Source organism: Schistocerca americana, chromosome 2 (genome assembly GCF_021461395.2).
Source record: "Schistocerca americana isolate TAMUIC-IGC-003095 chromosome 2, iqSchAmer2.1, whole genome shotgun sequence".
Lineage (NCBI taxonomy): Eukaryota > Metazoa > Arthropoda > Insecta > Orthoptera > Acrididae > Schistocerca > Schistocerca americana.
Genome location: NC_060120.1, coordinates 698,007,711 through 698,026,261, shown reverse-complemented (window position 1 = coordinate 698,026,261; position 18,551 = coordinate 698,007,711). Strand labels below are relative to the sequence as shown.

General features: G+C 40.7%; 1 protein-coding gene across 1 annotated transcript in view; it reads right to left on the bottom strand.

Moving 5' to 3' along the window:
• Positions 1–1,172: 1,172 nt before the first annotated feature.
• LOC124594352 (limbic system-associated membrane protein-like) overlaps positions 1,173–18,551 on the bottom strand; it is a 237,642-nt gene continuing 220,263 nt past the window's right edge. The window contains exons 10-12 of the mRNA XM_047132719.1: positions 17,622–17,814; positions 1,610–1,672; positions 1,173–1,462 (exon numbers count right to left, since the gene is read on the bottom strand). Of these exons, the coding sequence (XP_046988675.1) occupies positions 1,353–1,462; positions 1,610–1,672; positions 17,622–17,814 (366 nt within the window). The 3' untranslated portion in view covers positions 1,173–1,352. The remainder of the gene's footprint in view (positions 1,463–1,609; positions 1,673–17,621; positions 17,815–18,551) is intronic.

Genomic DNA, 18,551 nt, shown 5'->3' with positions numbered 1-18,551 from the left:
CAAATTAATGTATATACTTGAGCAGAAACTGTAATATTCATTAATGTTATGTGCAATTTAATGAAAAACTCAGGCCTCCTCCCATATCAGACATAGTCAATACAACATTTCATTGGCAAACAAAAATTTTAATACCTATTATCCCTTTGATCTTGCAGTATTATTTTATTGAGTAATATAGCTGAACTGCTAATGACATGCAGTCTTCAAAAACATGAAACAATGCTGTCTAAGGAAGATAACCAAATATCTTGCCTTTTTTTCTTCAAATATCTTTGAACTGTTGGGTTATATTAATCTAATTCTGTTTTGGCTGATAATGAATTTCAGTTGTGGATTAAGTAGATCATAAAAAAGATACTGTGCATATTATGAACATAATTACTGGTACCTGTTCAAATTGGATGTTTATACTCTTATGAAAATTCTGTAATGAGCTCTTTGTTGACACATGCCAACAAATTTTCAAATCTTGTACATTAAAAAGAATATTATAGGAGTTTCTTATTAACTCGTTACCTGTATTAGATATTTGATTAACTAGATTTTGAAACTGGGAATTCCTGTAGTAAAATATGCAACACTGCTGAATTTAGGCTTTAAATAGGCATTAATTTGTACAGTGTATCCTTTCATAACCATCAGAGATCTCGTAATGCATTATATGCTACAGCTACATAATACTACTGGAGAATCGACATAAGTAATTTTTGATAGCTGCTTATGTTAACTGTTGTGTACACTGAAACATGTCCCATCTTCAAGGGCTCTACTTTGAGGCAAAATTTACAAAACACAATATGATTCAAGAAATAAGATATGAAAGGAGATTAGGGTTTGACATCCTCTTGGTAACGAGGCCATTACAGCATGAGCAGATGGATGGAGAAAAAAAATCAGTGGTGCCCTGTTCAAAGTAACCATTCTGGCATTCATATTAAACAATTTTGAAAAATAATGGAAAATCTAAGTCATGGTAGCTGCAGAGGAACATGAACCCTCCTCATACCACCTCATTAATAACAAATAAATATCAATATTTTAACATGAAGGCAAAAATCTGATTCCAGCACAAAGGAATAACAAATTTTCAGTGAAGAATTAATAACTATCCAGGAATGAGATATAATCAGTTCATCATAATCTAATCTATAATGCCTGGAAGGAGGTCATTTGTGAAATAAGATATTTTATTCTAAAACAGTCTTTATTTACAGAAAGAGAATAAAAATAAATTTTTAGGTGATAAAATTACAAATATCTTAGATGTCTTTTGTACTTTTGACCAGTGTAGACTCCTAGACATTCAGTCTTTTAATGTTGTGCTGCATTTGATTGAAAAATATGCTTTGTCACAAGAGCCAAATAAAGCTGTATCCGTAAAGAACCATTAAAACTGCTGCTTCTGTCAACTGTCCAGAGTTATTTTCACTATATTCTGGCATTAGTGATGGAACAGCAACTGAAACAAAGGAGTTAATCATTTTGACCTACAGGAGTTTTGCTATTATTATTATTATTATTAGTAGTAGTAGTAGCAGTAGTAGTAGCAGTACACTTGTTGCACTGCAGAAATGGCTATTATACTACATTATTGACAGAACATTACCATGCAAAATAGGCTCTTCAGAATCATCTGGTTCAGCAAGAGAATCCTCTTCTTCATAAGAATCTGAAAGATAAAAGTATAAGTCAGAATTAATCTTTAGAGGCTCCACTAGAATTATTTTATTTTGCCTTACTTGAATAACTGTAACATTAACACAATGATATGATAGCCTTTTGAAGGGACAATTGATAGTCCCACTTTCAAATACGAGGGCAATTCAAATGTAAATGGTAATTGCAGCAGTATACTATACAAGTCGGATGGTGGAGTGAGGGGAGTTGGTTGGTGTGTTAGGAAGAGGGAACCAGCTTGGTTTGCTGTTGAACTCTGTTCTGACTTCAGTAAAGCCATGAGTGAAGAAGAGGTTTCTTTGTGTGTTGCACAACATATTATAATAAAGTTTTTAATCTATGGAGGTATTAAACCCCCAGAGATTTTAACTCGTGTGAAGGCACAGTTTGGGTTTGCTACACTGTCATGGAACTGAGTGTTTACTTGGGCCAGACAATTTAAGGGCAGCCAAGAAAATATATAAAACAAATCTCATGCTTGAAGCCCAAAGTCAAGTCTCACAGATAACACCAGTGCTGTTCAAAAGCTTACTGAGGGTGATCACTGGTGCACCGTTGCACTGTTGAAGAAATTGCAGCATCAATGGGCATCAGCACTGAGAGTGCTCATACTGTTATTAGTGAACAGCTTGGCATTAGAAAAATTGGTACTTGATGGCTTCTGAAGTTGTTAATGAAACAGTAAAAACAGGTCAGGTTGGAGATCTATGAGAGACTTCTAAACTGATTCCAGCAAGAAGGGTAGGATTTCTTTTGAAGCTCATCATCACATGTAATGATACATGGTTTCATTATTACACTCCAGAATCCAAACTGATGAAGAAAGAATGAAGTCTCTCCAGTGAGGGCCAAAACCTGCCTCTAAGCCAGAAAAGTTCATGCAACTGTCTTACACGTTGACTTTCTTCATGATTGACATATTGTGCATGAAGCATATTACTTCCGGTTGTTAATGTCAGTAAAAGGTACCTACCACAACAAAAGAGTCAGGTTCCAGCTCTCAGCAAATATACAAGTACAGAGCGGCAAGTTGTTTACCTTTTTTTGTGTTTTCGTCATAGTATATTTATTAAATTTCATGTGTGTTTTTCTGTTGAAGATGTTTAATCTTGCATTTTTGTAAACTATGTAGTGAAGTAGTTGCTCACTGAACAGCCAGCTACATGAGTCATTAATGCATCAGCATCTCTTGGTGACACTTTAGGGTGGTTAGGATGTGTGCAGATGCAGGAGGAGCTGGCTACAGTTTGCAAACAATTGAATGTGTTTTTGACTACAGTCATTCACCTTCAAGCTGCTGCCTAAGGGTGTAGCAGTGGTGGAGAATGTGGCATGTCATATGGGATACCTCAGGTATCGCTTGTTTTGCCCATGGACCCTGCTTCCGAGGCACCTCCTAGTGCACCTGATGCAGTGGATCTGGCCTCACAGCAGTGTGAGTGGCAGGTGGTAACATGTTTGCATTGCTCGAGGTAGAGGGCCAATGTGGAGACTGGCTCATTTGTCTTGTGAGTGGACAAGTGGCTGCTCCTTCAGCATGGTCTGAGCAGGCACACATGAGGAGGGGTATATTGCTTATTATTGGGAGCTCCAATGTTAGGCATGCAGATAGCATACAGGTCTGGAAAGAAAGCCAATGTACACTCAGTATGTCCGCTGGGGTGTCGCATCCGGGATGTGGAGGTGGCCTTGCCTGTGGCTATTGAGCACGCAGGGTGTAGTCATCTGAAAGTTGTGGCTCATGTTGGCACCAACTATGTCTGTCGTGTGGGTTCTGAGGTGATCCTCAGTTCATACAAGCAGCTGGCAGAGGCGGTTAAGACTGCTGTCCTCGCATGTGGGGCGCAAGCAGAGTTCATAAATTGCAGCATTGTTCTCAGAGTTGACTGGGGACCTTCGGTTTGGAACCAAGTGGAGAACCTCAATCAAAGGCTTCATCAATTCTGTGACAGTCTTGGCTGCAGATTTCTAGACCTTCATGAGGATATGGGTATTTGTAGGACACCCTTTGGCAAGTCAGGGATGCACTACACAATGGAATCACTTACTCAGGTAGCAGAGTTTGCCAGTCAGTACGCAGCAAGGGAAGTCCAACAGTGTTCAGAATAAATACACTTTGTTTGTAAAAATTTTACTAGTAAACTGTCGAAGTATTCATTATAAAGTTCCTGAATTTACTGCCCCCCCAGGAAAGTTCTTGCACTCAGATTATTCTTGGGACTGAGAACTGACTGAAACCATTGTTGTTGTTGTTGTGGTCTTCAGTCCTGAGACTGGTTTGATGCAGCTCTCCATGCTACTCTATCCTGTGTAAGCTTCTTCATCTCCCAGTACTTACTGCAACCTACATCCTTCTGAATCTGCTTAGTGTATTCATCTCTTGGTCTCACTCCACACTGCCCTCCAAAGCTAAATTCGTGATCCCTTGATGCTTCAGAATATGTCCTATCAACCAGTCCCTTCTTTTTGTCAAGTTGTGCCACAAACTCCTCTTCTCCCCAATTCTATTCAGAACCTCCTTATTATTTATGTAATCTACCCATCTAATCTTCAGCATTCTTCTGTAGTACTACATTTTGAAAGCTTCTATTCTCTTCTTGCCCAAACTATTTATCGTCCATGTTTCACTTCCATACATGGCTACGCTCCATACAAATACTTTCAGAAACGACTTCCTGACACTTAAATCTATACTCAATGTTAACAAATTTCTCTTCTTCAGAAACGCTTTCCTTGCCATTGCCAGTCTACATTTGATATCCTCTCTACTTCGACCATCATCAGTTATTTTGCTCCCCAAATAGCAAAACTCCTTTACTGCTTTAAGTGTCTCATTTCCTAATCTAATTCCCTCAGCATCACCTGATTACATTCCATTATCCTCGTTTTGCTTTTCTTGATGTTCATCTTATATCCTCCTTTCAAGACTCTGTCTTTTCCATTCAACTGCTCTTCCAAGCCCTTGCTGTCCCTGACAGAATTACAATGTCATCAGCGAACCTCAAAGTTTTTATTTCTTCTCCATGGATTTTAATACCTACTCCAAATGTTTCTTTTGTTTCCTTCACTGCTTGCTCAATATACAGATTGAATAACATCGGGGAGAGGCTACAACCCTGTCTCACTCCCTTCCCAACCGCTGCTTCCCTTTCATGTCCCTCGGCTCATATAACTGCCATCTGGTTTCTGTACAAATTGTAAATAGCCTTTCGCTCCCTGTATTTTACCCCTGCCACCTTTAGAACTTGAAAGAGAGTATTCCAGTCAACATTGTCAAAAGCTTTCTCTAAGTCTACAAATGCTAGAAACGTAGGTTTGCCTTTCCTTAATCTTTCTTCTAAGATAAGTCGTAAGGTCAGTATGGCCTCATGTGTTCCAAAATTTCTACGGAACCCAAACTGATCTTCCCCAAGGTCGGCCTCTACTAGTTTTTCCATTCGTCTGTAAAGAATTCGCGTTAGTATTTTGCAGCTGTGGCTCATTAAACTGATTGTTCAGTAATTTTCACATCTGTCAACACCTGCTTTCTTTGGGATTGGAATTATTATATTCTTGTTGAAGTCTGAGGGTATTTCACCTGTCTCATACATCTTGCTCACCAGATGGTAGAGTTTTGTCAGGACTGGCTCTCCCAATGCCGTCAGTAGTTCTAATGGAATGTTGTCTACTCCCAGGGCCTTGTTTCGACTCAGGTTGTTCAGCGCTCTTTCAAACTCTTCACGTAGTATCGTATCTCCCATTTCATCTTCATCTACATTCTGTTCCATTTCCAGAATACTGACCTCAAGTACGTCACCCTTGTATAGACCTTATATATACTCATTCCACCTTTCTGCTTTCCCTTCTTTGCTTAGAACTGGGTTTCCATCTGAGCTCTTGATATTCATACAAGTGGTTCTCTTTTCTCCAAAGGTCTCTTTAATTTTCCTGTAGACAGTATCTATCTTACCCGTAGTGAGATAAGCCTCTACATCCTTACATTTGTCCCCTAGCCATCCCTGCTTAGCCATTTTGCGCTTCCTGTCGATCTCATTTTTGAGACGTTTGTATTCCTTTCTGCCTGCTTCATTTACTGCATTTTTATATTTTCTCCTTTCATCAATTAAATTCAATATTTCTTCTGTTACCCAAGGATTTCTACTAGCCTTCATCTTTTTACCTACTTGATCCTCTGCTGCTTTCACTACTTCATCCCTCAGAGCTACCCATTCTTCTTCTACTGTATTTCTCTGCTCCATTTGTGACAATTGTTCCCTTATGCTGTCTTTGAAACTTTGTACAACCTGGTTTAATCAATTTGTCCAGGTCCCATCTCCTTAAATTCCCACCTTTTTGCAGTTTCTTCAGTTTTAATCTACAGTTCATAACCAATAGATTGTGGTCAGAGTCCACATCTGCCCCCGGAAATGTCTTACAATTTAATACCTGGTTCCTAAATCTCTGTCTTACCATTATATAATCTATCTGATATCTTCTAGTATTTCCAGGATTGTTCCATGTGTACAACCTTCTTTTATGATTCTTGAACCAAGTGTTAGCTATGATTAAGTTATGCTCTGTGCAAAATTCTACCAGACGGCTTCCTCTTTCATTTCTTTCCCCCAATCCATATTCACCTACTATGTTTCCTTCTCTCCCTTTTCCTACTCTAGAATTCCAGTCTCCCACGACTATTAAATTTTCGTCTCCCTTCACTACCTAAATAATTTCTTTTATCTCATCATACATTTCATCAATTTCTTCATCAATTGCAGAGCTAGTTGGCATATAAACTTGTACTACTGTAGTAGGTGTGGGCTTCGTGTCTTTCTTGGCCACAATAATGCGCTCACTATGCTGTTTGTAGTAGCTTACCCGCATTCCTATTGTTTTATTCATTATTAAACCTACTCCTGCATTACTTCTATTTGATTTTGTATTTATAACCCTGTATTCACCTGACCAAAAGTTTTGTTCCTCCTGCCAGCAAACTTAACTAATTCCCACTATATCTAACTTTAACCTATCAATTTCCCTTTTAAGTTTTCTAACCTACCTGCCTGATTAAGTGATCTGACATTCCATGCCCCGATCCGCAGAATGCCAATTTTCTTTCTCCTGATAACGTTGTCCTCTTGAGTAGTCCCCGCCCGGAGATCCGAATGGGGGACTATTTTACCTCCAGAATATTTTACCCAAGAGGATGCCATCATCATTTAATCATACAGTAAAGCTGCATCCCCTCAGGAAAAATTACGGCTGTGGTCCCCCTTGCTTTCAGCCGTTCGCAGTACCAGCACAGCAAGGCCATTTTGGTTAGTGTTACAAGGCCAGATCAGTCAATCATCCAGACTGTTGCCCCTGCAACTACTGAAAAGGCTGCTGCCCCTCTTCAGGAACCACACATTTGTCTGGCCTCTCAACAGATACCCCTCCATTGTGGTTGCACCTACGGTATGGCCATCTCTATCGCTGAGGCACGCAAGCCTCCCCACCAACGGCAAGGTCCATGGTTCCTTTAAGAGGATCAGGCCCAATACACTCCCTATATTAATATGTTTTGAATATGGTAAGTACTGTACTAGAAATCTTGTTAAAGCATGTGAAATTTCAACTCATGCTCTGTTTTTTTAGATAAGAATTAAACCAGTTAATTTCTAAGCTTCCTGTTCCTAATATTTCCAGTTTATGTAATATAATTCAGTGGTCAACAGTGTCAAAATTCTATCACATAAACTAGAAATATTATGTAAATGAGGTGAAGCAAAAAGAAGCTTGAGTCTTCTCTGGAAAGCAGACATGCTAGTTGAGACAAAATATCTAACAAATCTACTGCTTCCATCTTAATCTGGCTTGGAGAACCATGAAAATAAGGCAAGAGAGATTAGAGTGCAAACCGAGGCGTACAAACCTTTATTTACTTCTCACTAGATATGCAAATAGGAACTAGCTAACACTGATGCAAAACACCCTCACCAAATAACATAAAATAGTTTGGAAAGTGTATATGATAATGGATTTATGTTGGTGAGGTGAACTATATGTAAAATTCTGATCCCTTTTGCATTTAACCAGGTTCCAGTAACTCCACACCTCTCACACCTGACAATATGATGGTCTGCCTACATGCATAACACTGCTGCCTGATAAAGTGCCAATGGAAAGTTCAAACCACAATAATTACCTTGTATTGTATGTTAACCGGGGGCGTAGAAATGATGGAGAGGCTCCATCCCTGCCGCAGCCACAGTGGTCCAAACACCACAACGACTACCGCAGTCCACTTCACCCCTCTGCCCCCCACCAAACCACTCTTTCAGGGTTTTTGTGCAGGTTGGCCCCCAGTGGACCCCTCCCCCCTCCTCCCAGTGGTGAATGTCTCACACCAGATGAGTGTAACTTCTATGTTTGCATGGTAGAGTAATGGTATTGTACGCATACGAGGAGAACTTGTTTGCACAGCAATCGTTGACATAGTGCAGCTGAGGCAGAATAAGGGGAACTAGTCTGATTTCACCAAGGCAGATGGAAAACCACCTAAAACCATCCACAGACTGGCCAGCTGACCGGACCTTGGCACAAGTGCGCCAGGTGGATTTGTGCCGGGGACCAGGCACTCCTCCCCAGTCCGGAAAGCCATGCGTTAGACTGCACAGCTAACCAGGCGGGCATAATTACCTTAAATTTTATGTATGGTGCCAAAGAAAAGCCAAGTCACAATAGCTTAAATTGATGTAAGGTTAAGTGATGAAGTTCTCTAAGTAGCCATTCATATGTATTAATATAAAAATCCATGCCCTAGAAGCCAAATGATAAAAGAAAATGAAAACTTACTGTGAGTAACATCTGTTATATTTGAGAGCTGTACAAAAAAAAAAAATAAATTCATATATAAAAATGAGAAAAACAATATATAAGAAAATCTTGTTACAATTCTTCTTTTATAACTAATTCAGAAGATTCGAACTGCACATGTATTTGAAAGGACCATCTTCTATATAGATGCATACAATTTTTATCTTTCATATGAATAAGAGATTCCATGTAGAAGCAATACGATATGCTACAGATCATGTTTTGGGATGACACCATTCATAGGAGCAGTGTGTACAAGATGCTGATCAAGATTACTGAAAATATAAATGTGCATGTGGCTGGGGCCTCCCATCAGGTAGATCAATTGCCTTATGCAATTCTTTTTAGTTGACACCACTTCAGCGACTTGTATGTTGATGGAGATAAAATGATGATGAAGACAGCACAACTAACCAGTCCTCTACCAGAGAAAGTCTCCGACTCTGCCAGAAATCAAACCCGGGACCCTCATATGGCATTCTGCAGCACTTACTGCTCAGCTATGAAGGCAGACAAAGATTATTGAAGTGAAAATCAGCATTAAAGACATACAACACAACTGAAGGTCAGAAACTGTGATCATTGACAAGAATCATTTGAATGACAAATTTATTTGTACAGATTGACAAATTACGGTCCGCAAACTTGTTTGCAATCTTACACAGAAGAAGGAGAGCTTGTGATATAAAATGTGTGCAAAGGGTGTACTTCAGGAGTTGCTACCCAATTCAAGAGCAAGAAGCATTGAAGTGTGCTCTGATATGCTTGAAATGTTCAAAAAAATAAATAAGTAAAACTTATTGGTGACATGGCATGAAAAACTGATGCCTCTTCATATTCTTGAAATAAAATATAAGATCACAGAATATCTTCAAATCTCATTTCCTGGTTTTTAAGAAATTTGAGAGCCATCAACTACATAAAGTCATTTTGATTGTCTTTCTTTGGCTGACAAGTGTGATTTATTATTTATTTATTGGTACATCCATCCAATGAACATGAAGTGGTACATTAAGATAGCTTCTGAACTATCTGGAGGACCAGGCCACACAAAATCTAAAGGCAATCCCAGTTCACCATCATAATGCATGGTTGCACTCATCTTTGGTAACAAACTAGCTGATAGTTAATTGAGTTGGTCCATTGTCACGTATCCATAATACTACTACTTCCAATTGCTTGGCCCAGTGGGGGATAAGCTTGGGGACGATTATTTGTTGAACTAATTAGGTGAGAGTATTTGTGAGAAAATGGATGAAACATTCCACATTTAAATTTACTTTAAGAGGATTCAGAAGATGGGTCAATGATTTTACAAACACTGCTTTTATTTGAGACAATAAGAGGGGTTGATTTTGTGTTGAAGAAGAGTACTGTAGTTACATGTGCAATCTAGACATTCTACATCAATTGATAAAGGATCTATGACCACTTTTGCATTAGCTTCAGTAGGATTCTCATATGATACATGCATATGTTCCAATAGATGAATGATAAAAGCAAAGGCTATCTGTGGGCAGCAACAGGTATGACATTTTAAATTCTTTGGTGTCTCAGAACATATCTGGTATGTATTATTGCTTTTTGTGATGCTGTGATGGGAGACAGCATGCAAAAGGCACTGTGTCTCACTGCCAGTTTTACTCTAAAAATTCTGAGAGCCCATATTCTATTATGAATCAAGAAACATATTACTTCCTCAAAATTATAAATCTCAAATAATTATTGCAAAGGTGAAATAAGATGTATATTGATATGTGTTAGGGGTACGAACAATCTTTTTTCATACTCACTACTGTGAGTGGAACAGGAAGAGGGGAAAAATATTTCTGATACACCAACTACCCTCCACGGCACTCTGTACAGTGCTTGTGGAGTACAGCTGTTGATGTAAAATTACTACCATACCCTATACGCACACTGTGGGTGAGTACTAAAGGGTGGATACGTGAACAAGATAAAAATATTCCTGTATTTTTCCTGGATCTCCCAGTTAAAAACACCCTTTTTCCCATGTGAAAACACACTTATTCCAAGGTTAAAATACACTTGTTCCATGATAAGTGGCAGTGTAGTTTCCCTCAGATCAGTAAAAACATCAGTCCTTTGAATTGTAAAGGCTTTATACACAGCACTTTAGAAAACGAAACTCAACAAGGGGGGGATTTTTAAATTTGGAAAGATTTTTGATATGCAGCAACATGTATGCTACATATTTTCATATTACAATACACTGCATATTTTCATATTATTAAAGTATAAATTAAAATTACACCAAAAACAGCATGTCAATTACTGAATAGAGATTCCAATGCACTTTTGTTAGCCAATCACAGCTCATGCCACGTGATCTCACCAGCCAATGACAGCAGATATTCAGAGCATAGGGCATGTGATGGGGTCAGCCAATAATAATATCACTGTTAAGTAGTGTGAACGCACAAATAGGAAAAGTTAATTGTTTAAATTAATGTGTGTAGTGTAGCTACAAGAAAAGCTAAGCTTTCACGAACAATTTTGCTCTTGAAGATGAATAAGGCACAAGAAAAGCTAAGCTTTCACATATAATATTGATCTTTTTAGCATGTGTTACCCTTTAAGATACATCACACAAATGTGCTAGTAAAATTTTAAACAATGACATTAATGTCTGGTCATTTGGGCTCAAAATTATTCGAAGTGGTTGGCACTCAAAGTGTTAAGTTTTAAACGAGAGTCAAACGCTCTGTGATTTAAGAAATTCATTGCACATTCTCACACGTAACATAATTCATCTTGCGTAAAAGGAAATTTCCTTTGAAAATAACTCTTTCCAAAGAACAGTTCGCAATATTTTCCCATGACCTCTTCGACATGTGTTCATTTAGCAGCTGCCAGAGAGCAACAGAAAACGAGCGTTACAGCACGTGGGCAGCTACGATAATGTAGGATGCCAGTATGTTCATACAAACGTAGCATTAAGAGTTCTTACACGATGCCATAAAAGAAATAGGACATCAGAGGATACTCCAAGATCATACGAATTTTGTAAACCATACTAAAATGCATAATTTAGCTTGAAGGACACATTCTTATGTCCAAATTTATAATTGAGTAAGCCCCAACCTGACACTAGCTTTTCAGTGCGCTTTTCGGTATGAAAATTGTCTTGGAATGTCAGTACCGAATTGTCTCACATTTGGTTCTTTATTATGGCATAAAGCCATACATGCCAGAAGATGAAAATGTGCACTTGATATTCAGTGAACAGTTGAAATTAGCCAATAGTGTGGAATGAAACATTTTGTTTCTTATAAATTGACTGCATCTGTGGAAAATATTAACAAAAGCCATGGTCATTTAGCAAACTAAGAAATATGTTGTGACTCGCCAATCTTTCAAAGTGCCACCGCGCAGTTACACGTGTGCTCTGGATGCAGCGCTGTCTGCCAGTCATGCAGCAGCAGCGCCACCTAAGCAGCCAGCCAGCCAGCGGCCACTAGACTCGGACTCAGTTATGATTTGACTGTTAAAGTGTACACACGTCTTACTCTGTTTACTTGATCTGTGACTTTCATGTATTGCATCTTCCTTGAAATATATTTGTTCAACTTGAAGTTATAACAATTGGCAATGAGGTAGTGATTTTTCTTTTCCATCATTGACCCACATGTTTCCATGGCTACTTTTGAGCAACTATTGCACGGTCTCATAGAACAGCAAACGCTTCTCACAAATGCGATTCGTGATTTCATCGCGGCATCAAATGCGGGGTGTCTCTTGTCATTGTCTCTACCTCCTTTTCCTCCTTACGACGCGACGGCGGAAGACTAGTCTGATTACGAAAAACGTCTTTGATAGCACTTCTTGGCATTTCATGTCGCGGATGAACAAATATGTAAGTCTCTGTTCCTTTCGTGGATTTCACCTCAAATGTATCGGTTGTTGTCGCAATTGGCTCCTTTGAAAGATCCTGCGTCTTTGTCCTTTGCTGAAATGTGCTCACTTTTGTCCGTCTATTTTCAAAAGCAAAAGCATGTGGTAGCCTCTCATGTTGCCTTTTATCGTTGTCAAAAACAACCAAATCAATCCTATCGCGCTTGGGCTGCTGAACTTCATGGCCTCAGTAGAAAGTGTCAATTTGTTACTGAAGTTCACAAAGAATCCTACACCGATTCCATGGTACAGGAGGCTATTATCCAATCGGCACCCGACAAAGAAGTTAGGCAACATGCCTTTCAGTTGGCAAATCTGACTCTAGATGAAGTCCTATCCATCACTCAGTCTTTTGAAATTTCTTGCGCTGCTGGAGCGCAAATAGAGGCATGGGATGACGTTGGGGAAATACAACCTCTGTGCGATTTTGACAAAGCATGTGGCGTGTCCCCACCGGTCGACGTGGCCGCAGTATGCTCCCAAGCACAGCCTCAGCCTAACCGAAAACAAACCTCTAAGAAACTGCAGCAAAACCCACGGCAACTTCCTTCATGTCTGTGATGTTTTACGAAACATTCACGAGAAGAATGTCCACAATGTTGGGCCGCGTGTCACAAATGCAAAAAAAAAAGGGTCATGTGTCATCCGTTTGCAAATCCGACCACATACATGATGTTCATGCACATAACGCTGATTCTGATTCTGTGTTGTCTGTCAATTGTACTTCTTCCCTTTCAGGGAAGTTATTCCTCACTGTCCAAATACTTGGTCGAGATGTTCGTATGCAGGTGGATACTGGTTCTGCTGCCACTATCATCAATTCTCTGACGTATCTTCAGTTGGGTTCTCCAATCCTGTCACCTGTCACTAGGCAATTACAGACTTACAATAAATAGATGATTTCTCTCTTGGGACAATTTGATGATGAGGTATCTTACAAATCTGTCATTCACACTGTTCCCATATTTGTGGTCGACCATAATAACGTGGAGAATCTTTTTGGTTTTGATGTCTTTCGCGTTTTTGGGTTCTCCATAGATGACTCTGTCAATATCGTCTCTGATGCTATTCCTTATGCTCAACTGGATTCCTTGTCGACGACATTTTCGTCCCTTTTTTCTCCTGGGTTAGGCCATGCAAATGGCTTTGAAGCTCATATCACGCTCAAACCCACTGCTCGGCCTAAGTTTTTTCGGACTCTGCCCATTCCTGTGGCCCTTCATGATCAGGTCAAATGGGAGCTGGATCGTCTCACTGCTTCAGGGGTCTTGCTTCCTGTCACTTCCAGTGAGTAGTCCTCTCCTGTCATTGTCGTTGCTAAGCCAAATGGTGATATTCGTCTCTGCGGTGATTTCAAAGCCACTGTAAATACTCAATGCCTTATTGACACTTACCCTATGCCTCGGCCTGAAGAATTGTTCACTAAACTTGCTGGAGGCCAGTATTTTTCTAAACTTGACCTGTCAGAAGCTTATCATCAACTTCCTCTCAACGCTGCTTCCCGGCAGTTTCTGGTCCTTAACATGCCTTTCGGCCTCTATCAATATCAACAATTGCCATTCGGGGTTGCCAGTGCCCCTGCTCTCTTTCAGCGATTTTTGGAACAATTATTTCTCACTGTCCCTGGGTGTATAAATTACATGGACGACATTGTTGTCACTGGCTCCACCACTGACGAACATCTTCAAAATATCTGCACACTTTTTCATGTCTTACAGACTGCCGGTCTTAAGTGTAATCTTCAGAAATCAAAATTTTTTCAGGCATCTATCACGTACTTTGGGTTTTAACTCTCTCGGGATGGTATTCGTCCACTTCAGCAAACTGTCACTGTGATCAATGCCCTTCCTCGCCCTGCATCTGTTAAGGAACTGCAGGCCTTCTTGGGGAAAATAGCATACTATCACAAGTTTTTACCGTCTGCTGCTTCGGTGGCTCAGCTGTTGCATCGCCTGTTGCATAAAAACGTGCCTTTTCACTGGTCCGCGTCATGCGATGCGGCTTTCCAGAAATTGAAGACTATGCTGAAACAGGCCCCATGCCTGGCTACTTATTGACCTGGCCAATATCTTGTTCTTGCCACGGACACCTCTCAATACGGGGTCGGTGCAGTCCTTGCGCACCATTTTTCTGACGGTTCTGAACAACCCATTACTTATGCCTCCAAAATGCTCACGGATGCCCAACAAAAGTATTCTCAAATTGAAAAAGAAGCTTTGGCCATTATTTATGCTCATCATAAGTTTGGTGTTTTTCTCTATGGATCCAAATTTTATTATGTTACGGATCAAAAACCACTTGTTTCCTTGTTTCATCCATCAACGTCACTTCCCGACAAGGCTGCACACTGCCTCCAGCGTTGGGCTCTTTACGTGTCTCGTTTCAATTATGTGATTCATTTCTGGCTGACGGCTCAACATGCGAATGCTGATGCACTGTCTCGCCTTCCCATGGGTCCTGATCCGGCATTCAATAGGGGCGAACTTTTGTGTTTCCACCTGGATGTTGCCGAGCAGCGGGTTGTGGACGGGTTCCCCATCACCGGGGACTGGCTGGCAGCTGCTACGGGTTCTGACCCTACCATCTCCCGGGTTTTAGGTCATATTCAGAAGGGTTGGCCAGATCGTCTGTCCGCCAAGACTTCTGATCCATTGCGGAGCTACTATGCTTTGCGTTACCGCCTTACGGCTACGGATGGTGTTATCCTCCTTTCCACCGAAAATGCTTCGCCGCATGTTGTGGAACCTGCGTCTTTGCATGCTTCGGTCTTGCACCTCCTTCACCTAAGACACTGGGGTGTGTCTCGCACAAAATCTCTGGCGCACCGTCATGTGTACTGGCCCAGCATCGACTCTGAAATCGCACACATGGTCGCTGCCTGCGGTCCTTGTGTGTCACAGGCCGCCACCCCGAAGTCATCTTTGTCACCGTGGCCTTTGCCTGAGAAGCCCTGGGAGCGTATTTATGCTGACTTCGCGGGACCTTTTTAGGTACTTATTTGCTTCTCGTTATTGATGCCTACTCTAACTTTCCTTTAATTGTCTGTTGCACGTCGCCTACCACCATGGCAACCACCAATGCTCTAGCTCGCATTTCCTCTTCGGAAGGCCTTCACTCTACTCTTGTTACAGATAATGGTCCGCAATTTGCCTCTTCCGATTTTGCAGATTTTTGTGCCCGTCACGGCGTCATGCATGTTACAGCCCCTCCGTTCCATCCACAGTCAAACGCTGAGGCTGAACGACTGGTCTGCACATTTAAGGCTCAGATGAGGAAACTCCTGACTTCTTCTGCTGATGATGATGCACTTCTCCAATTTCTGGCTTCTTGCCGTTTCACCCCATGGGCAACCACAGCCCGGCTGAGCTCTTACATGGCCAACAGCCCTGCATGCTACTTCATCTTCTGCGGCCTTCCACCTCATGGCCGCTGGTGCCTTCACTTGGCCGGTTCACCGCCGCCGACCTTGTATGGGTACGGGGATATGACAGGGGTCCAAAATGGAGTCCTGGCCGCATCTTATGACACCGTGGCCAACGCCTGTATGAAATCCAGATAGACACAGGTGTTGCAGTGCATCATTCGGACCAGCTTCGGCCTTGTGTGCCAGCAAAACCTGTTCTGGATGTCGCTACACCATCTTCGGCTCTACCTGATGCTCGGGATACTGGAATCTCTCATTACTCACTACACAGTCCTCTCACCATCATATCAGTGCCAGCACAAGAACTGACGCCACCAGGAGACGTGCCCATGCAGGAACCAGGTGACCATCATCTGTCGGAGCAACTCTACTCGCCTTCTTCTCCTAAGGACGCGGACACATCGCCCATGTCTCCTTGCCGCAATGGGCAGATTGGTGCAGGGGGCCCCAGCAGATTCGACCCCCACGTCTCCTGTCATCTCAACCAGTTATCATCGGGGACACTTCCGTCCGTACAGGAAGCCTCCTCCTCGAGACTTTACGGCCAGTTAAACAACACCTATGGACGTTAGCAATCTACAGGCCACCTCCATCAAGACCTGTGCAAAAACTTCAAAGGGGGGAAAAGTGTTGTGATTTGCTGATCTTTCAAAGTGCCGCCGCATAGTTACGCACATTCTCTACGTGCGGCGTTGTCTGCCAGTCATGCAGCAGCAGTGGCACCTAAGCGGCCAGCCAGTCAGCGGCCACTAGATTCGGACTCAGTTATGATTTGACTGTTAAAGTGTACACACTTCTTACTCTGTTTACTTGATCTGTGACTTTCATGTATTGCGTCTTCCTTGAAATATGTTTGTTCAACTTGAAGTTATAACGTTGAAGTTCATTGTTGTACAAGGTGTTTAATGCTTGACTGCCAAAAATGTGGAAATAAAATAAAATCAGAAAACTGAAACTAATAACATATTTTAGCCTTATGTAATTACATGAATGTATTTTAATTCACTTGATAGCTCCTGGCCACAGAAATTTCCTTTGTATTCATTTGATGTGTGAACTGTAAATGAAGAGAAAGCAACAAAATCAATAAATGTAAACATGGGTGACTATCACCCTCACCACTACAAACCAGACTGCTCTGCACATGCACAAATCTGGCAGCTTAGCTGCACCAGAAAAATTTTTCTGGGTAGCATGACTGCTTCTTGCTACTGCTGCAGCCACACTTCAAGTACCCAGAAGTGGAAGGTACTCCTCATATGTAGCTCAACTGCACATGTGCATGAGCCTTCTGGCAACTGTTCAAAATGACTTAATGTAAACAGTTATGCTGTCACACTCATCAGAAGTAGTTTGCTTTTATGAAGTATTCTAATGTCGTTGTCCTAAAGCCTTTGATATATTTTGCTATAGGCAGGCACTTGTGTGTGCACCAAGTTATTTTGTTGTAAATGGTGCATTTCCTTCACAACTTAAGTTTTATTTTGATTTTATTCTGTCGTTTACATTTTATTGCTGCAGTATTATTCTGTAGGAGTAGGATTCAGTGAAATTCTTTGTTGGATTATCAGTTCTCACCAGTCAAAATAACAAAAATTTAACGTAAGACTAAAACAATGAAAAATTCCCAGGTTTTTCCCAGTTTTATCCAGGATAAAAAATATTCCCCGGTTTTTCCAGATTTCCCAGTTGTCCTGGAGTGTATACATCCCTGTATTAAGGTCTCCCACTGCAAAGGGAGTACAAGGTTATGGAGAAGATACAGTACCTGATGCACCTTCTGTTCCAAACCTGAGCAGTTCAGATGGACTGCTCCACCCAAACTGGTTACGAGAGAGCAGCATTGCCTCATAAACTGTACCCAGCTGCAGTCCAGTCAGTGTGTAGGATTTGCTGTGTAAAGGTCCTCCTCTGTCAGCAGGAATCACAAGCTTTGTCCACTGTTGTCCCTTGGGTTTTGGCTACAAGATAACATTGACAAAGATATAAATGTCACTGATATTGGTCATTCTTAAAACAATGTGCAATTGTAAAGTGTTTGTTGATTCCAACATCCCTGCCAAAGGAACATGAAACTGAACAGATAACTGTTTGTGTAAAAGTGTGCATATTTCTGTGTCAGACATTTAAAAAAATGTCTGTTTTTAATGTAAAAAAGTATCATTGAATTTGACAGTATTAAACATGTTTTGATACAGCATAACAACAGAATGTTTGTTACTGTTTACATGTATACATTTTTATTTATGATAGGAGATACATGTTACCTGGCATCAAAATCTGTATATTAAAAAAATGACACATCTCTTCAATTTCTCTCACAGGTTTTACGTAAATACCATATACCTAAAAATTGAGCAAAAGTAATTTTATAACACAAAACTCTGTTCCTTCAGGATATCCAGAAAGTACTAACTCATATTTAAAAGTTCTCAGTGAAGAAAATAATAGTCATAATATTCATATTATCTGAGAGGTGTAGGGTTTCTGTAAACTGTGTTGTATTGTTGAATCCTAGTCAGTCAGGCAAAACTACATCAAGCCCACCAGTATCACCACTACATGATTCTATCCAAACCACCTTCTTATGATTATTCAAGAGGATGATCATATGTTATCCAGATGACAGCTAGCTGGTGACACAAAAACCATACAGAGCTTGCATCACTAGTTGTATATGTTAATTACTGGCTACATG